The sequence below is a fragment of the Rhinopithecus bieti genome, unplaced genomic scaffold, assembly GCF_001698545.2.
Source record: "Rhinopithecus bieti isolate Rb0 unplaced genomic scaffold, ASM169854v2 scaffold_38787, whole genome shotgun sequence".
Lineage (NCBI taxonomy): Eukaryota > Metazoa > Chordata > Mammalia > Primates > Cercopithecidae > Rhinopithecus > Rhinopithecus bieti.
In genome coordinates this window covers 55,889-78,579 of record NW_016815881.1, presented here as the reverse complement: position 1 = coordinate 78,579, position 22,691 = coordinate 55,889, and the positions used below count along the sequence as shown (strand labels likewise).

Here is a 22,691-nt window from a genome sequence, read left to right as displayed (position 1 = left end):
AAAAAAAAAAAAAAAAAGGTGTTCTAGTGGCGGAAAAGGAAGTCGGAAGTCAGAGAGATGCAAACTTGACTATGCTGTTGATGGTTTCCAAATGAAGAGAGCTGCGTAAGAAGAAGTGTAGGTAGCCTCTAGGAGCCACGGGCAGCCTCTGGATGATAACTAGCAAGTCAAGGGGGCCTCAGACCCACATCCTGAAGGACCTGGATTCTGCTAACAACCTGAGTAAGCTTGGAAGGGGACTTTTCCCCAGAGCCTCCAGATAAGAGCCCAGCTCAGCTGACCACTTCACCTCAGCCTTGTGAGATCCTAAGCAGGGAACTCAGGTGAACACACCTGGATTTCTAACCTATATAACTGCGAGATGATAAATGGGTGTCATACTAAGTTGTTAAGTTTGTGGTAATTTGTTATGGCAGCAATAGAGAACTAATAAATGGTGTGGGGATTCTTGATAACTACACCTAAACTTCACAAGTGGTTGTTTCTTAATGTTTCTTTGCAATGCTGAATCTGAAACTAAACTGTATCAGTGAACTTTTTGTACTCTGTTACATTAAAATCTACTGGTCCGCCAGGTGCCGTGGCTCACACCTGTAATCCCAGTACTTTGGGAGGCTGAGGTGGGTGGATTGCTTGAGGTAAGGGGTTCAAAACCAGCCTGGCCAATATGGCAAAACCCTGTCTGTACAAAAAATACAAAAATTAGCCAGGCATGGTGGTGTACACCTATAGTCCCAGCTACTTGGGAAGTTGAGGCACGGAAATTGCTTGAACCTAGGAGGCGGAGGTTGCAGTGAGCCAAGATTGTGCCATTGTGCTCCAGCCTGGGCAACAGAGTGAGATTCTGTCTCAAAAAAAAAAAAAAAAAAAAAAAAAAAAAAAAAGAAAAAAAAAACAATTACCATTTGAATGGATCTGTTATCCATGCTTGATTTTGTAACATCATGCATTAGTCATCTGGAAAATATCTGTCTACCCAGTTATGCAGATCTTCCCATTGTTGACTCGCTTTTTGATTGTACAATATTAAAAAATCACATTCATTAATATCCCTACTAATCTTATTAGAAAGCTCTTTAGGATATTGAGAAGCTCTCAAGTTCACAGTGGCTGCTACAGGTTTTCCAAAATTGTACTTTTTCCTTGAAAGCTTAACTTTTATCATTGACAACAAATAGTAACAGTTGTTTTCCTTGAGGTGACAGGATCATTTTGTCCATTTTTAACAAAATACTTGCCAAGCACCCAAGTTCGAATAGCCACAATTTATCTGTCAATCATTCAAGTAAAAAAATAACGTGCTCCCCAGCACTTTGGGAAGCTGAGGCAGGTGGAATGCTTGAGCCCGGGAGTTTGAGACCAGCCTGGGCAACATAGTGACACTGTGTCTCTACTAAAAAAATAAAACAATTAGCTGGGCATGGTGGCACAAGCCTGTAGTCCCAGCTACTTGGGAGGCTGAAGTGGGAAGATTGCTTGAGGCTGGGAGATCGAGGCTGCAGTGAGCCATGATGGCATCACTGCACTTCAGCCTGCATGACAGAGCCAGACCCCGTCTGAAAAAAAAAAAAAAAAAGAGTTCCATAAAAAATTCACTAGTTCAGCTTGCAAGTCAATTGTGCAAGTGCTTTTCCTCATGACAATTGCACTTCAGTATGCAAAAGTGCTTTATATATCCATATATACTTCCTATTTTGTCATACAGATGATTACAAAGACATACTCAAAAGTTTGATATGGAATAAAAATTAATAACTTTTGCTGTTTCATTGAGACATTCTTAAATGAACCTGACATTTCTTCTACCAGGAATACATTGGTGACAAAGAAGAACATGAATACAATGTAGTGTCACTGCCTTGATCCATGCTAAGTTGCCAGCACTTTCACCCACCATAGCTTTTTCATCCTCAGTGCAAATGTCAACACAGCAAAAAAAGGCAAATAACATCTTAGTACTATATGAAACGAGATCGTTTTTTGTTTGTTTGTTTGTTTTTAGAGACAGGGTCTCACTCTATCACCCAGGCTGGAGAGCAGTGGTGCAATCGTAGCTCACTACAGCCTTGAAGTTCTAGGCTCCAGTGATCCTCCCACCTCAGCCTCCTGAGTAGCTGGGATGACAGGTGTGCACCACCATGCCCAGCTAGTTTCTATTACTTTTTTTGTAGAGACAGGGTCTCATATGTTGCCCAGGCTGGTCTGGAACTCCTGGCCTCAAAAGATCCTACTGCGTTGGACTCCCAAATTGCTGGGATTACAGGTGTGAGCCACCATGCCTGGCCCCATGAAAGCAGTTTTGACTGAACCTCCTGAATCTTAGGGGCTCCCTGGATCTTTGGACCACATTTTTAGGGCTGCTGGTCTAGGCTGAGGCTGGAAGGGGAGGGAAGAGGCCTGGGAAAGAGTGGAGATGAAATTTTAATAAGGCTTAGAAATGTCCTGTCAGTAGAGGAGACAGCTGGGCATGAAGAGGAGGAGAGGATTCCTAGGTTCCTTCCCAAAGGACCTCTGCTGTTGTTGTGCCCTTTCCTACTCCTGACCTGCCTTGTTCATGAGCTGTCCCAGCCAAGTCAATAGCAACCCTCTATAACTACTCATATCCTCGGATCTTGAGTGCTCTGTCTTACAAGGCCCCAATACAAACAGAGAATCCCACCCTGGCCCATGCACCTGTCATAGCTGTCTGCCACCCTACCGTGGAGCCCCAAGGCTACTTGCTAGACTAAGTCTATTAGGCTTCTCAGACCAATTACCTGTGTCAACACCATTCCATTTGCATGAAATGAAAGCCTGCCATGTCCCCAGTCCTGGGCCAGGTGCTGATGGGAGGGAGGAGACGAGACTAAGCCACAGCACCTCAATACAAAGGCTTGCTTCCTGTCCAAAACAGTGACTGAAAAGAGGGCTGACACCCCTACATGGGGGAAAGCTCAAATGAGAGACCTGCAGAAGGAGGCAGATGTTAGCGTGGCTTGGAGGCTTCCTGCAGTCAGTGTGAATTCAAGGAGGACCTGGAAGGCAGGGCAGAATTTGTGTCATGGGGAAGAGAGGTGTTCTAGACTTGGAAGGGGTTAGGGGTGTGGAAATGGTCATGTGCAGGGGTACTGTAGTAACAAGCCTGCTGGAAGTAAGGGGGAGAACAGGGTGGAGTCAGAGGTGAGGCTTGAAGGAATAGGGAAAACGTGTAAATGCCTTTTATTCCCATCACTCATGAGCTGCCATTGCGGGTGTCTGAGCAGGATGGAAGCTATTTTCTGGGAAGCCAAATCTGGCCCAGTATGGAAAACACCTGAAAGTATGTGGGACAGAAAAGGAACACTAGCTTCCATACAGTATTTTATTTCATCCTCACTCCAGTCCTGGGAGATGGGTACTATTGTTTTCATCCCAAGGAAATTGAGGCTGAGAAATTGGTTCACTTACCCAACATTACCTGCATGGTAAAGGATCGAGGAAGGCTTCCAACCTAGGCCTGCTTCTAAACCCTGTGCTCTGAATAGCCACAATGTATGCAATGATGGAGGGGCAAAAGGAATAATCATAATAGTCACCATTTACTGAGTACTAACTACATGTCAGGTTTTAAGCAAAATTCATGCACTATTTCTTTCGGTCTTCACTGCAACTCTGTGAAGTAGGAACCATTATTTTTTCCCCACACCCAAGTCTAGCTGTAGGGCCCAAGCTTTTTCCACTTTAAGTTTGACTGCAAAAGTACAGGCATTAGACAAGAAGGCCCTGAGTTAGAGTGGCAGACAAACCTCAAACCTCTCAATAGCTCCTTGAGCCTGGGTAAATTGCTTAATCTCTCCATGCCTCAGTGTGCTCACTCTTTTATTTTATTGTGCTTTTTTTTTTTTTTAGTATGTGATTTCACTCAGTTTCACTCTATCCACTCAGGCTGGAGTATACTGGTGTGATCTCATTTTACTTCAACCTCCACCTCCCGGGGTTCAAGTGATTCTCCTGTTTCAGCCTCCCGAGTAGCCGGGATTACAGGTGCCCCAAGCCACCACGCTCAACTAATTTTTGTATTTTTAGTAGAGACAGGGTTTTGCCATGTTGGCCAGGAGGGTCTTGAACTCCTGACCTCAGGTGATCCGTCCATCTTGGGCAGATCACCCAAAGTGCTGGGATTACAGGCATGAGCCACTGCGCCCGGCCTCTGCTCACCTTTAAATGGCAGCAATAATAGTAACTACCTCATAAGATTTTTGTGAGGAGTCAATAATAAAACAATAAAGCACTTAGCACGATGCCTGGCACACAGTAAATAGTCAATAGATGTGAGCTATTTTCTTGTCATTGTTTTGTTAGTTTCTCAGAATCCACATCCCAGGAAAACAGCTGCCACTAGTTACTAGTATCTTTTGCTTACTTAGCCAGGATCATCAGGACACCAAGACTAAAAGGACAAGAGGAAAGACCACGCTACTGAGAATTCAGTATCGCTTCATCTTCCCAAGGTCTCAGGCCAGGCTGGGAAAAGGGTCTGTCTCAGAGAAGAGAGGATGAAGAGGCTGGCCCAAGGAGCCAGGGGAGGAGCTGGATGGAAGGACAGGACAGAGAAGGGATGGAGCCCAGCTGGGAGTGACGTTTCCAAACACCTCCCTCCTGCCCACCTTCTTCCTCAGAGCTTTGTTTTTCTAGGCTTCTGCAGTCCAAATGAGGAGCAAATGGGGAGCTGCGAGAGGTTCTGCCAAGAGAATCTGCACCACATGGGCCACAGCCCTGGCTCAAATGGTGGACCAAGCGGCGGAGGGTGTAGGAAGAGAGCTGACCCGGGAACAAACTGTTCTCCAGAGGGGACCCCCCGTCCCAGGAACCCAAGGGACTCCATATAAGAGTTGGCACATTTGGGACATTTGGACTGGAGGGCAGAGGCCCCAGGCACCATTTGCTATTTATGATTTGGAGGCAGGCCCAGGTTGGGGAGAGAAACTTCTCCTTTGCTCCTCTTTCAGAGCAGGCCCTGTGTTACTTCGGGCCTCCACCAGGCACCCTCACTGGATGTTTAGGCCTCCTGCCTTCAACCCCAGGAGCCCCAGCTTGCAAGGCAGAGGGCAGAGGGAAAGAGGAAGAGCTCCTTTCTGGAGAGGAGTTCAGAACCTGTTGCTGGAACTTTCAACCTAGCATTCAACGTTCTCCTCCCTCTGTTGCCCGCTGGCCTAGGCTCTCGCTTCCCAAGACAGTCCACTCTCCCCACTGTTCCCCAGTGGCAGGGTAGGGCTGGGCAGTGGTTAGGAGCACAGAGACTCCCCGAGTTCAAATCCCAATCTTGTCACTTTTAGTTCTGTGACCCTGGGTAAGTTCCCCGGTCTCATCTTTAAAATGCAGCTTTTAATAGTATCTTCCTCACTGGGTTGTTTTGTGAGACTTGAATTAATTCACGCAGAGTGCTTAGAACAATGCCTGGCATATAAATATTTAACAAATGTTCTCTAATTATCCACCTCTGTGTCACTTTTCTCTGCCAGAATTGCATTTCCACCTGCTCTCTGCCTCCTTAAACCCAGTCCAGCTCAATCTTCCCCTCCTCCATGAAATCTTTGGGCAGTATCCAGTCTCCTGACCTCTGTTACACCCAGCAATGAGACCAAAACCATTTTGAGAGCAAAGGACAATGACGTGAGCAGCGCTAACTAGATGAATCACAGAATAACATCTGTGCTATTCTCCTTAGTGCTATCAAACTTTTTGACTGTGACCCACAGTAAGAAATATATTTTACAGCATGGCCCAGTCCATGCATTTGGTATCAGTGTATTCATTTGATATACAATGCATTTGTATATAAACATTGCTATAGAATATGAAAAAAAATAGCCGTGGGTGTTGGGACGTACCTGTGGTCCCAGCTACTTGGGAAGCTGAGGTGGAAGGATCGTTTGAGCCCAGGAAGTCAAGGCTGCAGTGAGCTGTGATCATGCCACTGCATTCCAGCCTGGGTGACAGGGTGAGACCCTGTCTAAAAAAAAAAAGAAAGAAAAAATACACTGTCCCAAGAATGATCCTGAGCATCCAGAGGCCCTAAACCCTGAAAAGTTTACAGGTGAATGGCGTGTTTGCGGGATGGAGATAGAGTCGAGGGAGGCTGCAGTGGATGGCGTGTGGAAGGCCTTCTGAGGCAGAAGACCAGAGAGCAGGCTGAGCTCAGATGTCAAAGGGCTTTAACTGCCACACGAAGGAGTTTAGACATTTTCTATAGGCACTGGAAGTTTTTAAGGAGAGGAAGACCATACTTGGCTATGTATTTTAGAAAGATCTCTGGGGCAGCTGTGAGAAGAATGGATTGGAAAGGCTAACTCACAGACAGGGAAAACTATGAGGAAGCTCTGTTGAGCATCCAGGTGAGAGAGGATGGATGAGGCCATAATTTAAGAAACAACTGGGAGAGTGGAGGAGTGCAGAACATGGAGGAGACAAAAGTCAGAAATGGTGAAGACTGAAATCAGCAGCCAAAGTTTTGAGCTTGAGTAACTGGGTCAATATGATGCTGGTTTCCAAGGTAGGTACAGAGGAGATTTGTCCCGGGAGAAAACAGTTCAGTTTTGGAATAAGTTTGAGATACCCATTGGGAAAATTTCAGTGGGAAACATAGCTCTCATTCTTTCATTCATTCAATAAACATTTATGAGACTGACATAGATAAACTAACATTTTGTTTTGCCAAAGTAGAAACATTAAAGAAATAAAGTAACTTCCATCATTGCCATCATTTCAAAGAACATTTTACTGCCAAAAAGTAGGAAGAGCATAATCTCAGAACGAAGGAGAGTCCTTTATAATTTTTTTTTTTTTTTTTTGAGAAGGAGTCTTGCTTTGTTGCCCAGGCTGGAGTGCAGTGGCACAATCTCGGCTCACTGCAACCTCCACCTCCTGGGTTCAAACAATTCTCCTGCCTCAGCCTCCTGAGTAGCTGGGATTACAGGTGTGTGCCACCATGCCTGGCTAACGTTTGTACTTTTAGTAGAGACGGGGTTTTGCCATGTTGGCCAGGCTGGTCTTGAACTCCTGACCTCAAGTGATCTGCCCGCCTCAGCCTCCCAAAGTGCTGGGATTACAGGCGTGAGCCACAGCGCCCGGCCTAATCCTTTATAATTGAAAAGATTTATTTATTGAAAAACTTTCCTAGTAAAGTTTTTTTCATTTTGCCGTGAAAACATCGCTGTATAATATCAGCCTGTTTTGTGGACTATAATTGGAGAACCACTGATTCAAGGAATGGGCAGAGGAAGAGAGGCCAGCAAAAGAGACCATGAGGAATGGTTCCAGAGGCAGGAGGAAAACCAAGAAAGCGTGATCATGCAGGCCAAAAGAGGGGACAGTTTCAGAAATGAGGACTTGGCCAACAGTGTCTTTTGCCACCCAGATTTCAAAGAAGTAATCAAATTTGGCAATTAGGAGGTCATTGGTGACAGAGCCCTTTCACTGAGATAATGTGGCTAGAGCCAAACTCCTTTTGGTTGAGGTGTGAGTGGGAAGCCAGGAAAAGCGGAAGTCTAGCATGTAGACTACTTTCAATAAATTTGAGACTGAGGAAAAGAAAATAGAGAGAGGAAAGGAGGGAGGGAGGGAGAGAAAGAGATCAAGAGAGAAAGAGCAAGTTAGAGGAGCAAGAGAACACACAGTGGAGGGGAAGTTCTTGTTTTTTGGGATAACAGAGACAAGCATTTTATAATCAGGAGAGAAAGAGCTGGTATAGAGAAGCTGAACTTTCCCAAATACAAGAAGCATAACAAACGGCTGGAGGAAGGGCCCAGGAAGGAGGTGGATGAGGCCAAGGCCCAGGCGAAGGGATTAGCCTTTAACCAGAGGGGCACCTTGTCCCCTGAGAAGAGAGGGCTGGAGGGGAAGGAAGTTGGAAAGGCAGGCCAAGTTTGAGCGGGGAGTAGGGCAGGGCACTGAGGTAATTCACGCTTGAAGGCCTCTGTTTTCTCAGGGAAGTAGAAGGAGAGGTTATTCTACGCAGAGAGGGGAGGGGCAGGAACAAGGTAAGGAGGTGAAGGAAGTTTGGAATGTGGCCAAAGCAAAATGTGGAGGCTGGAGCTGGGGCCTTGACAAGGGAACATGCTCAAGGATGACTGAGGGGCGCTGGGAGTCAGCTGAGATTGGTCAAGTCTGTCTTCCCTCTGCGGGTCTTGTCTCCCTCGCTAAGCTTGAAGCAGAGTCCACGGCACTTTCCTTTCCTGTCTGTCCCTTTGCTAGGCAATGCTAACCCCAGTACTCTCAGAAAGGTCTGGAAAAGCAATCACTGGCAAAACCCAGAAGCACTATAAGGCTGTTACGGAGAACAGAGGTAAGATCTTAATTGCTCTGGCAGGAAGGTCTCCATCTTGTTTGATCCAGACCTTTTCTGCTGCCTTGCTGACCAGTTTACTCCTGTTTTGTGTTAAGTGAAAAGAACAGCCAACTTTTACCCAGCAACACTTGCAGGCCTTAAATCTTACAGGCCAGGGAAAAGCCAACAAGAGGAGCCAGCGGCTTCATGTCCCACAAGCTAAATGAGGCTGAGGCAATTCCTAGGAGGTAGCAAGACAGAGCCATTGTGTAGGGAGGACAAAGACCCATGGAAACAGGACTGAAGGCTCCCTGGGCTCCAGGAGAGCATGCTGGGAGCTGAGTGTAGGTGGAACCCTGAGGCCTGCTAGTCAGAGGAGTGAAGGGACTGGACAGCTCCTAATGTGAAGGGAGTGACTGAAGGAACACAAGTTGAAGATGGGAGGTGGCATGATGGGTGGCATGGTTGAGTCTGGTCAGGCATGAGCCCTGAGCTCAGGAGGAATATCTGCCTCTTAGCCCTCTCCCTCCTTCTGCTGATTCTCGGAGGCCACTTACAAGTGGAAAAGATCCTAGAGTGTGACAACAGGTATTGTGCTTCTTTCTCCTTTGCACGCCATCTCCTTCCAGCCCAGTCTTTTCAGCCTGACTCCTTCTCTGAGCCACAATCCTCCTTTCAGCCAATGATGCAGTCAGTACAAGCAAATGCTCAGCTCATGAAGGTAAATTTAGCAAGAACTCTTGGAGATTGATAGATGCTCCGGCTCCCCAGCAACCCTCTCTTTCCCCACAAGATTTCCCTCTTCAGGACCTGGGATCTAGCTTGCACTTAGAAAATTCGGGGACAGAGAGCTGTCTCCAGTCCAAGGCAGCACATTCCACTGAACTCATTTCATCTCATATAATAAACCTCTGTTTATTGAGGGCTGGGACTATGCCAGGTCCTTGGGTTAGGTGGTGACTGAGCCATTAGAAAGTTTTCCTTTGATTGAGCCAAAATGTGTCTCCCTGTAGCTTCTAGCCGTGGGCCTCAGCCCTGCCCTTTGAAGTCACCCAGAACAAGTGTAATCTCACTGCAGTCTAATCTTCAGATATTTGAAAATATCTGTCATTTCACTCAGCTTTCTCTCCTCCACGGATAAACATTTCTTTCTTAGTTTATGTTTATTTTTAGTGCCTTTCCTTTTCATTACTCAAATAATATCAGTTCATTGTGGAACTTTTAGAAAATTCAGAAAACATAAAGTAAAATCCACCCCACTGTTACTCCCAGAAATGACAACCCTAGCATTGTTTCTTCTCACCAGTCTTATTTTTTCTCTGCACGCTGTCCATTCTACATCTTTTTTCTTACCAAAATGGGATCATCCTTTAAGTAATATTTTAGACACTTATTTTGTTTTCACTCTTTCAATATGTTAACTTTTCCCTCATTCTTCTACCATGCCAATTTTAATATGAAATTGTGTAATTGCCCAATGATTTATCTAACCAGCTTTTAAAAGTGAGACATTTAGGTTGTTTTCAATTTTCCTTTGCTGAAAAGAACATAGTGAGACTAGAATTGGAAGTGGGGTGAAGATGGGGGGTAGGTGAACAGAGAAACGAGGAGCCCTTAAATTAGTCATGCTATCTTACCATCTGATTTTTTTCCATTGTCTGTGTTGAAAAATTACACTTCCCAGAACATGATCATGAGCACCTGCTTGGTATTCAGTTGCAAGCATTTGCCCTAATTAATGTAACTGGTTTCCTATTATTGGACATTGAGGTTGTTTCTAATTTTCGACCATTACAAACCGGACTGTGATGAACACCCAAGAAGCTAAATCTGTGCTGGGGCTAGACACTGAGGTCAGGAGGAATATTTTCGAGACCTCTGAAGCGGAAGGTCCCTGCCAGTAGTTGTAACTAGAAGCTTTCTGGCAAAGGCCCAGAAGGCTGGCTAAGGCCTAGGACTGTGCTCAAGTCTCTGGGCTTGCCCAGGTTCAGTACCCATTTATGTAACCCCCGTCAGAGAGTGTTCAGGCTGGCATGGTCCTATGGGACCACTGGGTCAGCACCCTCATCTTTCATGTGAGGGAACTGAGGCCTAGGGCTGGGGCTGGTCCTTCAGCGGCTCTGTAGTCCGGCAGAACTTTGCCTCTCCCCAGCACCCTGGCTCCTGAACTGGAAGCTGAGCTCTGAGGTTTGGAATCTCACCCAGAGGCCTGTGAAATCCTGCCTGCTCTCCTTCACTGGGCCACTTACTGCTGAGGCTGGAGGGGGCACTTTGGCAAATGAACTGATCAGTAAGGGGCTGAGGGGCATTGAAAGAAGAGTTAAGGTTTACTGTACAGGCAACTGGGCCTGCCGTGCCCAGAATGCCCCCTTTTTTCCCTAACCCAGATGATATGCTTAATGGCAGTCACCCTATATTCAGGTCCACCTGGCAAATCTATTTGAGGTTGAGCTGAAATAACAAGTGAGTCCCTCACTCTCCTTAAAGAAGTCAGTTGTCTCTTCTTGCCAGGAATTGGCTTTGTTAAAGGCCTGTCTATTCAGCCCTCTGTCCCTGACAGCTCTATGGTTTCAGAGTGCTAATGAGCTCCTCTCCTTCCCCTGTCAGGCCTTGCTACTGCCTGGAGAATTCACACAAATGGTGTGCGATTTGCCCCTTCTGTGTTTTCCTTTCTGACTTGGAGGCAAAGCAAATCCCTCACCTCCCACTGACACCATGTTTATTCAACTGGGAGAGATTTCACACCCAGGAACCCAGCTCTCCCTCCTTGAGCCCCTTCCCTAAATCTTTGTCTCCCTCCCGAATCATCCCACCCCTGTCCTCCCTGAATAATTTATAAGACCAGGCAGGGCTTATAAAAGGGTGTCCCAGGAAAGGCCAAAAGAGTGCAGAAGTTTCTGGGAAGTAGGGGACCCCACAGTCCGCCTGGCTCTGGTCCCCTAAGAATGGACTCTGCTGCCTGTGTTGCTGCTGCCACCCCTGTTCCAGCCCTGGCCCTGGCCCTAGCTCCAGACCTAGCACAAGCCCCACTGGCACTCCCTGACCTGCTAAGCCCATCTCCCCTTCTCTCCTCTGGAAAAGAAGTAGATGGGAGTGAAAGGTAAGTTGAGCGTGGCCTTTGGCAAACTGAACTTAGGCTTGAGGGCTTCCTGAGAGAGGAAGGAAAATGAGATGTCCAGGGCACCCTGTTCTCTGTGAAGGGGAAAAGCAATGGCCTCATAGCCCTCCCTCCTCATCTCTAGCTGGAATATCTCATCTGGCTTTTCACCTCACTAATCCCGCTGGGTGGCAAGAGGGGACTTGGGGACAGGGGCTGTTGCCAAAGCTGAAGGTGAAGCAGCCAGGTCTTCATAGGCCAGGTGGCTGAGTCCCCTGAGGGGGATGGGGAACTGCTATGAAACCTGGGCTTAACACAATCTAGACTGCGGCGGTGCGGAGTGTGGGGAAAGAGGACCAAAGTCTAAAGAGGCCCTTGACTGGGACATTGTCTTTTTCCTGACCACGACATAAGATTTCCATTGGCTTTTTTCCTACCTCTGCAAGTACAGTGGGGAAGCAGTGGGCCCAGGAACATTTCTGGCCCTCTTCCTCAGCCCAGGAAGATGGTGGAGCTCTGAATTCTACTTCTTGGAGCAGGAAGTAGGAGGCAAGATATTTTCCATCTAACCCCTATTCATTACTCCAAACATTTAGCCTTCAACAAACATTTACTGAAACAGCTACTGTGTAGCAGATATTGTGCTAGGTGTTGAGGATTCAGATACGATTGAACATATCTTTGAGCTTAAGAAGCCCAAAGACAAGTAAATAGACAATTACAAAACAGGATGATAAAAGCAATAATAACATTGCTGAAGCTGAGAGAAGGGGCATCTGTCCTGGAATGGGCTCAGGAGCCTTAGGAAAGGCTTCCTGGAGCAGATGGCACCTGAGCCAAGCTTTTGGGAGGCCTCTTGTTATCTCAGGGAGTCCACCTTTCAGTCTCTTCCTCTAATGATTAATCTCTTCTCTTTGTCCCAGAGGAACTTGTCTCTGGAGGCCCTGGCTGTCTTCCACAAATGACTCCCTAAGGCAGATGAGGAAGCTGGTGGATTTGGTGAGTTCAAGCCCTTGTGATGCATGACATGCAGCCACATGCATTAACACTGACCAGGTCACTTCCCAGAGAACCCCTGACCTCAGTCCAAGGGTGCAGATCTGAGATAGCATCCTCACAGTTTTGCCAACATTTGATTCCAGCGGAGAGCAGATCCAAGTTTTCTGTGGCAATTGGAAAGATGAGGAGACCAAGGCTCAGAGTGGACAAGGGATCTGGGCAGGCCCCACATCCAGTGTGGGGCAGTGCTGGTGCTTGAGGCCTGGTCTCCTGGCACCTTGCTCCAGTGCTCTCCCACCCACCCCATCTCCTTGAATCTTTGCTGCTCCAGTAGAACTCTGTCCCCTGGAGAGCCTCCAAACAGGTGCTGGAACAGAAAAGGGAAGCAAACAACCCACAGGACTCTGTCTGCTTGTTTTTTAACCAGAAACAAGAGAGACCCCTTGTTGAGGGGCAGGTATTGGGGGTTGCTGGGTCCCAGAGATGTCTAAGATCTCTTCAAGATCATTTTACCTGCAGCTTTCTGACCTCTGGTACAGATGAGGAAGTTATCTAGCCATGTACTTTGAACCACATGCTAGCTTTTGCTTTGGACAGGCTGCTGGCGGAGCAATAGCTGCTGAGGTCACCAAGGCTGAATCCAAGTTCCATCACCCTGTCAGGTAAGCTTCTGGCATCAAGCTCCAAACTTGACATAGATCCATTAGTTCTTTGAATCTTCACAAAGGTCTTGTGAAGCAGGAGAAGGGAGGGATTGCTATCTATGATCGCTGTTTCATAGAAGAGAAAGTTGGAGCCCAGAGAGGTTAAGGGACTTGGCCAAGGCTGTCTTCCCTGGAGGCATTGTTAATGATGCCCAAGAATGATCCCCCATGGATGGGTCAGTGAAATAATCCTCAGTGGAAGGAGATGGAGGCCACAGGGCTGGAGAATTCTTGGCTAGAAGCCTTCTGGGGTAGGTAGCAGATGGGGTCAGAGCCATAATTGATAGATGCTGGGGCTGGGCCCCCGCCCCCACCACTATAGGTCCATAAGGGGTTACCTTCCTGCATGGGGCCATTTTGTAATAATGCAGAAGGTTCTGTTACAAAACTTTCTTTCTTCCTTTCCCTCTGACCTCATTGTTGCAGCCAAGAGAAGGGGTTTAGGGGCCAGCTTCTTTCTTGGCCCTACTGGCCCCTCTGCACATATGAGACCTGTCTAAGTTAGGGGCCATGTTTCTTCTCTGTCCACAGGCTCTTCTGGCCTAAATCCCACTCCTTCGACTATCTGTACAGTGCTGGGGAGATTTTACTGCAGAACTTTCCTGTCCAGGCAACCATCAACCTATATGAGGACTCAGACAATGAAGAAGAAGAGGAAGATGAAGAAGAGGAGGATGAAGAAGAGAAGTAGGAGGCCGATGAAAAGGGGCCAGAAGGGTGTGTGAGGGTACCAGGGTCCATATCCTACAGCACCACAGCTCATCCCCCTTCCCCACCCCTAACCTATCCAAATGGTGGCAGCCAGAGTCTGATTGGGATTCAATTTGTCTGGCAAGTTTCCACAGACCTCAATTAGATAGAGCTTTCTGGACTGAAAATTGAGTCCTCTAACTGCCCAGCTCACCCTGGCTTACCTGACTGGCCTATAAGCCCAGGCCTCTGGCATCTCATTGTCTGGGCTGCTGTTGTGTTGACTATGGGAGGGTTCTAGGAGCTCTAGAAGAAGGAAGGCTTGCTGAAGCCTCCAGGAAGCAGAGCAGGGCAGGGCATGCCCTTGCGGAGGGAAGTAGTCACTCCTCAAGTCCTTTGACTCCCCAGCCTTCCCAGGTGGGCATGTAGTCTCGTCTCTCTGTGGAAAGCCTGACTTCTGGCTTCACCCCCAGGAATACCAACAGCAGATCCATGCAAGGTTGGGGTGCCTTTCTGATGAGTCTTACAGTAAGGGAAGGGGGCATGTAGAGAATCGGCTTCCTCTGGGGATGACCCCATTTTGCCTGCTGTCCATTGAAGTCTGTGTGTTGGCATGAGATGAATCAGGAGAAAAATAAACTGGAGGGTGTTTTCCTTTTTCTTGGAACTGTGCTGATTTCTTAACTGAACTCTGCCCATGCTGTGAAGCCATGGGCAGAGGGGTCAGAGACCAGCTCAAGGCCAATTCATTGCTTTTCCTACCTGAGGTCAGTTGACAAGTTTTTCTTCATGGGGTTGTAGGGCTGGGGACTCAGCATGGGGCCAGGCCCCCTCCATCAACTTGTGAAATCAGACTTGATTAAACTTCAAGGACGGCTTGGAAAGGAAACAAAAAGGCCCCCAAAAGGCAGCTTGAAAGTTGGGAGTAGGGATGGAGGTGAGAGGGGAAAAGTGACAGGTGCAGCCTCATTTGAGCCTCAGAGATGGCTGTGTGCATGTGGGGAGGAGGGCTACTAGGTCCTAGCATTTTTTTCCCTCAATTCCCTTTGTATTTACTGCAGCTCAGACCCTCATGCTTACCCTTGCTCCAATTACTCTTCGACTATTTTTTTTTGGCCTCCAGCTGTCCCTTTGTGATTCATCTTCCACACTGACCACCAGATTAGACCATATCATGCCTTTGCCAACACTTTTGGGCTTATCTTGTTTTTTTTTTTTTTTTTGTCACAGATCCCCTTGAGAACCTGTGGCTTCTCAGAAAAATATATGTGTTCACACCACACACACATACACACACACACTCACACACAGTGCTATATCTTCACAAATCAAGTACTTAACTTGATATTCTAGGCCTTTCAATTGTGTGGGTTTTGCCTGTCTCTTCAGACTCATCTCTCAACTCTTGAAGTTTACACTGCCTCTCCTTGAATGTGGCATGCTCTCTAACACCTCTGTGTCCTTAACCCTGTCTGGAATGCCTTTCCACTTTTGCATGCCTGGTAAACTCTCATTCATCCAACAGAACCAGCTCAGACACCCCTGCTGTAGGAAGTCTCCCCAGACCCCTCAGGCACCAGGTTGGGTGCCCCCACACATTCAGAGCCTCCCCTAACATAGCATTTGCCTCCTTTCCTATGTAGTAACCTGGGGCTGTATTTGATATTCCCATATGACTTCATTGCACAGAACAGTGCCTGGCACAAAGGAGGTGCTCAGAAAATGCTGAAAGAGAAAAGATTCTCAAGTCTTCTGAAAGCAGCTCTTGGTGGAACCACCATTGTTCCTCAACTTGCCAGCTTCCTGGTTTAGCTACAAAGGGGAGAGGGTAATGTCATCTCTCTCAGGAGCAAAACGATGACCATCTTTCTTTTCCTCCTCTCTCAACATGAGACAGGCTGCTTCGGTTCTGAACCCTAGCTGGGACTTGCCTGCATTGGACAAAACCTTGAGTAGGCCACCATACTTACACACTGGTGCCATCTATTGGTCAAAATTTAACCTTGTTCTTTAATTAAGGCTTCCAGGCAGTTGACCTTTGACTACATTAATTCTTTTAGTCCATTCTGTTTCTGTTTGTAAGTTAAGTGGAATCTACCATGTGCTAGCAGTATGACCTTGGGCCAGTTACTTATCCACTCTGAGTCTCAGTCTCCTCATCTGTAAAATGGGGCCAATAATACTTCCTTTCAGAGTTATTGTGAGGATTAAATGAGATAATATATGTAAAGTACTTAGCATGCCCCCTGTCGTATAGTACAAACTCTCAATAAATGGTAGTAGTCATAATAATAGTAGTCTTAGTAGCTGCTATTACTGATTTTATAAAGGAAACAATCTTATAGGCCAGAGTCAGCTAATGACGATTTACTCAACTAATAACTGATTTGTCAGTTATCACCACTTGATCTTCCTGGCACCATTTGATGGTTTACCAGTAAAAGCATCTTTTCAGTGTTTATTCCAAAATAAAAAAAAAAAGAAAGAAACCCCAAACAATAAAAAACAACAACAACAACAACAACAACAACAAAAAGCAGAGGCGAAGTGTGGCTCCCTGGACCACTGTCTACATTCAAATGGTAGCCCACAGGTTTCAGCTCCCTTTTTCCAAGGCCAGAGGTTTGTAAACACATTTTTTGTGCTTTAGCAGGAAAACTTTTCTTTTGAATTGAATGCAGAAGCCCAATATATAAATCAAATAAAAATGGAGCTACCCTGGTGGAAGCCATAATGGGGGGGAGGGCAGAATTCTTATGCTTGTGTCTTCTCTGGTAAAGTAGCTGTCTCCACCCCTTTCTGTGAGGCACTTTCAGGGATCCCTAGACTATGGGAAACACAATTTGGAAACCACTATTCCAAGGGTTAAACCAGGATTGATTTGAAGTAGAAGGGAGATTAATTAGTACTTCAAAATGTCAGGTGTTCTGTTTAAAATCCTTGTTTTGGGTCCTAAGCACCCAGCATTTCATAGCTCAAAAACTGCTTGAATCCTTATACTATAGGTTATAGGGATTTAAAATCCTTGGAATCCCAATATCCTTGGTTTTAAGGTATTATGTAGCATAGAATTACAAATCCCTAAATCCTCAGGGATTTAAAGACCCTAAAATCCTTGAAGTAGTAATTCTTAACTCAGAATGGACTCTTCTCATTTCCCAGCCCCACCTCCCTTACGGCACACGTGCTGTTGTTTACTGGGCAGACATTTTGTCTCACTGTCCTCTCCGTCCCCTGTCTTGAAATGGCTTCCAATCCTCCTCCCCATACGTGGTTGCTGAGTAATTGGAATTCACTGTTCTGACTAATCAGAGCTCAGTATGAGTTACTTTGTTATGGGCGTTTCCAATGTTTGTACCAACTTCAACTCCAGTGCATAAACTCAGGAGAAAAATCTCTGTGCAAAACTCAAGAGTCCTTCCTCCAGCTCCACCCAGCTGGCCCATCCCAGTGTTCCAGCATTTCCCCATCCTAGCACTGATTTCCTCCTGTTTCTCCCACCTTGTAGCAGCAGTGAGAGGACACATCTGTTGGGGTGAGGCTGCATTTGAGCCGGGCTTTGAAGGATGGGCATGAGTAGTAATGGAGGGAGAAAACTTTTCAGAAAGAGGCAGCACTATGAATTCCTTCATTAAACAATACTTATTGAGCACTTACTATGTGCCAGCCCTTAATGTTGTAATGATTAAGAGCATGGGCTTTGGAAGCAGATGTACCTGGGTTCAAATGCCTTATCTGCTGCATGCTGGCTCAATTCATAGGCCCACTCCCCTCAAGTGTCAAGGTCAACTCTCTGCTCTTAACGCTTTCACTACAACCTCTGTAGTAGTTTTTTTTTTTCTTTTCTTTTCTTTTTTTTTTTGAGACAACGTCTCACTCTGTTGCCCAGACTCGAGTGCAGTGGTGCGATCTTGACTCACTGCAACCTCCAACTCCCAGGCTCAAGCAATTCTCCTGCCTCAGCCTCCCGAGCAGCTGGAATTACAGGTGTGCACCACCATGCCCGGTTAATTTTTGCATTTTTAGTAGAGACAGGGTTTCACTATGTTGGCCAGGCTGGTCTTGAACTCTTGACTGTAGTTCTTTATTGTATCACACCTCTTCCCCACACAGCACATGCTCATTAAAATACTTGCCTATTCTCCTTTGCCTGGTCATGGAAAGCTGTCTGCCTACCCAGTGGGTGTTACAAAACCTCACCTCTCAGTCCCTCCTCGAAACTGTGCCTGTGTGACCCATCTAGTGGGTAGATACATTGTCTCCTTTCCTCCCCACTTCCCTTTTGCCAAATGGTGGCCAATCCCCATCCCAAACAAGGTTGTTAGTGGACCTGAATCCACTGTGTTGGCCTATCAGGAACATGGTGTTGGTTCCTGTGTTTTTCGTTTATCCCCTGGCTGGCAAGGCTCGTGACAACCTCCATGGAAACACAGAAACCCAGATACAGAAAGCCAACAAGGAATGAGTGCTCTGACAGCGGGTGCCACAGCACTTGCTACTGACATTACACCCATCGTCTCGTGTGGTACTTGTAATCACAACAGTCCTAGAGATAGCTCTTATTATTATCCCCACTTATTAATGAGAAAACTAAGAGTTAGTTGGGTTTCTATGCCTGGGTTTGTGTGCCTGCATGGAAGATGCTACAAACCTTGTCAGCGGTGATTAAGTAAAAAATACAGGAACCAACACCAGGCCATGACAGGTAAAAACAGTGAAGTCAGGTCACCAGTTTATGACAGGAGACTGGAGAAGAGAGGAGATGAACTGTCTGTCCACTAGAGAGCCATACAGGCACAGTGGGGTGGGGGTGGGTAGGAGGTGGTGACACCCACAAGTGTGGGAGTGGGGCTTTCCCTGTCCAGAGAAGACTAGACAACAGGATACCTAGGAGGATAAGAGTGAGAACAGTTGATAATTCTGGAATTCTTGTTACGAACCTTACATGGATTAACTCCTTTAATACAACAACTTTGAAGGATCGGTATAGTTGGGAAAACAGGCTTAGACTGGTTTTTAAAATTTGCCCCAAATCACACAGTTGGTAAACTGTGGCACCTTCTAAGTGTCACACTCTTTACACATTTTACCTCATTTAATCCTTATGGCAACCCTAAAACTCAAGCACTATTATTTTCCTTGTTTTATGGATGAGGAAACTGAGGTTCAGAGAGGTTAAGGAATCTTAAGGTCACGTAATTAATAAATGATCGACCCAAGATTTGAGAGATGACAGCAGTTGCTCCAGGTTACATTAATGGTAAGTGGCAGAACCAGGGTTCAGGGCCGCCTGACTCCAGAGCCCTGTGCTTTCAGGAGGTGGAATCAACAGGGTTTGCTGAAGGATTAAATCTGTGGGAGGGCAAGGGAGAAAAGGTTTAAGTTCTGGCTGCAGGGAAGTGAGTCAGAGGATATGAAGAACTCTGGGCCAGGTGCCAGGAAAAACTGAAGGGCCTCTGAAAGGTGTCACTGAGGGAGGAATGTTTGGGGACCTCCTGCCTGGCAGTGGCAGACTCTCACAGCACCTGGGCTGCGGGCACAGTGCTACCAGAGGTGAGAGGGGGATGAGAGAATTCTGTTCCTGCCCCTCAGTGCTGTGCTGCCTCAGAGTGGAATGGGCCCTGGCTGGGCATGTCTCATTCTGGCTGAAAAGTGGGAGGAACTACCAATTGCTGAGCTCTCCTGTGCTATCCCAGGCACTATGCTTGGCACCACACACGCTTTATCCTGAACTGGGTGGTGGTGGTGGTGGGACATCCTAATGTTTACAGATAAGAAACTGGGACTCAGATAAGTGAAGTGACCTGTTAGTGGCACAGGCAGTGGGTGGGAAGCTGGGGTAGAACAGGACAGTGCGACTATAGAGTCCTGGCTCTTAACTACTAGGCTCCTCCTTCCCTCCTCCTTATTCCCCCAGAGAAGCCCTGAAAGTCCCTTAGGGCAGGCAGCTCACCCTGGCCTCCTGCAGCCTATGGGGAAAGAAGTGTGTTAACTGTCACACAAAGGCATTGCTATCCCCATCACTGGGGACACTTTGAGGCCTGGGACCAACTATGAATTAAAAGAGGTTGAGGGAGAGACCAGGAACCAGCTGGAGTAATGCTCTGGGTTCTTCTAGAAGTCTTCCACCCAAGGGAGAGAACTGCGGCCCCGAAGTCCGTAGCGATTCAACGTGTGTTCGCTAACAGCAAGACAGGCAACCCCCTCTAGTGGCTGAACTCTAAACCTACAGCACAAGGCCCGGGATGAGGGGGCTCATCCACCCAGAGGATTCTATGGCCAGGACTGTTTTGTGCCTGGTGGTTAGGGAGACAGACGCTGGACTTAAAAATAAACCTGGGTTCAAATACTGGTTCGACTCCTTGTTAGCTAAGTGGCCATGAGAAAATGTCTCTAAGCCTTAGTTTCTTTATCTATAAAATAAGAATGATAATAATACCATTTTAACAGGGTTAATGTAAGAATTAAATGAGACAGCATATGTAAGAGGCTAGCAGAGTACTTGGCACATTACATATGTGATAGAGACATACATATATATTTATATATACATGCACACACACTACTATATATAGTGCATAGGTGTATATATGAATGTATACACATCTAATAATTGTTCTTTTTGACACATGGTATCATAATACTCGTCACTCATCACCATTTTGACTTCTCTTGCCTTTCCCATCTGATATGGTTTGGCTGTGCCCCCCGCCCCCCAATCTCAAATTGAATTGTAGTTCCCATAATCCGCACATGTCATGGGAGGGACATGGTGGGAGGTAACTGAATCATGGGGGTGGTTACCTCATTCTGTTGTTGTCGTGACAGTGAGTTCTCAGAAGAGTTAATGGCTTTATAAGGGGCTTTTCCCCAATTTGCTTGGCACTTCTCCTTGCTGCTCCATGTGAACAAAGACTTGTTTGCTTCTCCTTCCACCATGATCCTAAGTTTCCTGAGGCCTCCCCATCCCTGGGAACTGTGAGTCAATTCCTTTATAAATTACCCAGTCTTGGGTATGTCTCTATTAGCAGCATGAGAACAGACTAATACACTATCTAGCTCTACTAAGCCCTGGTGCCCCAAGTACTGTCAACACACTCCCTTGAAGCTTATGGGAAAGACATGGGCTAAGATACTTGCTTTTCTCCATGTACACTTTCAAGAATCTTGGACTGCACATCTTTGTCCTTCAATATTCTGGGAATGTTAATAAGCTTGCTTTACACAGGCTCTAGGCTCTTTCTGTGTTTCAAAGCAGCTTTACCTCCGTGATCTCATTTGAATCTCTTAATACTCCCAGTACTCTCATTTTTTTTCATTTTGTTTTAGAGATGGGGTCTCACTGTCACCCAGGCTGGAGTGTAGTGGCTCAATCATAGCTCACTGCAGCCTCAAACTCCTGGGCTCAAACAATACTTCCACCTCAGCCTACTGAGTAACTAGGACTACAGGCGTGTGGCATCATGCCCTGCTGATTTATTTATTTATTTATTTTTGTAGAGACAGTGGTCTCATTTTATTGTCCAAGCTGGTCTTGAACTCCTGGGCTCAAGCAATCCTTCTACTTCAACCTTCCAAATTGAATTACAGGTATGAGCCACTGTGCCCGGTAACAATTTTTTAATGAAGATATTGAAGATGATGACAAGGGAAATGACTTGCTCAAGGTTGCACAGCAAGTCAGTACAGGAGTCAGGACTAACCTCCAGAATCTCGATGTTGAGTCCAGTGCTTTCTACCGACCCTTGCAATCGTCCAGGGCCTTGAGTTCTGACTAAATATGAAGCACTAGTAATCCAGGACGGAGCTTACTTTTGAAGGCCACACCACTACACTTTGACACCAATTTCCCGCTTCTACTGAGGCCAAGGTTGTATTTCCAGGAAACTATCAAACTATGATTCTTCACCTAAAAGAAGTGGCACCATGTTGCCAGGACTGGTGACCCAAGACAGCCACATCTCCAAACATGCCAAGAATACAATTAAATGTTAGATGATGGGTTTGCAGAGAGGTGAACATTATCTTCTCAGCCAAGCTGCATGCACTGCTAAAGAATTAGCTGCTGTCCCATACTCACAGCCAGCTTGACTTAGCCACTCTTTTCGTGTTGGACATAACCATCAGGGCAGGGTCGCAAAAGGGCGGCCTTGTCCCTAGTCAGCACAAAGATTGGGAGGTGTTGATGCATGTCATCAGCGTGGGTCCTGATGGCAGCATCTGTTTGTAGGCACTGAGAGAAGCAGTACGATAATAACTCAAAGCTCTCGGTGTCATCTGATATGACTTTGGGGGCAGAGGATGCAGGCTTGACTGTCAATATCAGTGGCCTTGTTTTCTCATTCTAACACACTGGTGACAAAATGAGCACTGCTGAGATAACAAATCATAGAGCCCAAACACCCTCTTCCTAGCCCCCATGTGACACTGGCAAGCTTGGTTCTGCTCAGAGGGAAATCTTGTTACTTCCTTCTGGAGTGTTGGATCTCTGGGTGGCACCGAATTTCTCTTTCTGCTATCATTTGTTTTTCACTTGCTCATCACCATGGCAACTCGAGAGCAGGAACCAACATTGAAAACAATCTCTCCCCAATAGACATATGTGAAACAGCAAGTGTACTCCCTCTCTAATATTAGGGAAGCAAAACATTTTTAACCCTCTCTCCGTGCTTCAGCCTTAGTCCATGGTGAGAGAAAATACTTTCACCTGCAAGTTCAGGTACCTTTGCTCTTCCTGCATGAGAGTTTCTAATCTCATTGGTCTGAGGCCAATCATTGGGCCACAGCTCACTGGTGAGCTAGGTCATCACGGTGAAAAGAATTATACACATCTGTGACTAGATAGCCAGTTCCACTTGCTGCTGGATGGTTAGGTCAGGCCAAATTTTTTCTGAAGACTTTAGCTTCTCAGTTTCAG

The 22,691-nt window shown here is 46.5% G+C and overlaps 1 protein-coding gene across 1 annotated transcript; it reads left to right on the top strand.

Moving 5' to 3' along the window:
* Positions 1 to 11,184: 11,184 nt before the first annotated feature.
* On the top strand, positions 11,185 to 14,441 carry RIPPLY1 (ripply transcriptional repressor 1). The gene is made up of 4 exons (XM_017854109.1): positions 11,185 to 11,384; positions 12,305 to 12,380; positions 12,978 to 13,042; positions 13,616 to 14,441. The coding sequence occupies exons 1-4, from the start codon at positions 11,230 to 11,232 to the stop codon at positions 13,773 to 13,775; spliced, it is 456 nt and encodes a 151-aa protein (XP_017709598.1). The 5' UTR covers positions 11,185 to 11,229; the 3' UTR covers positions 13,776 to 14,441.
* Positions 14,442 to 22,691: the final 8,250 nt, after the last annotated feature.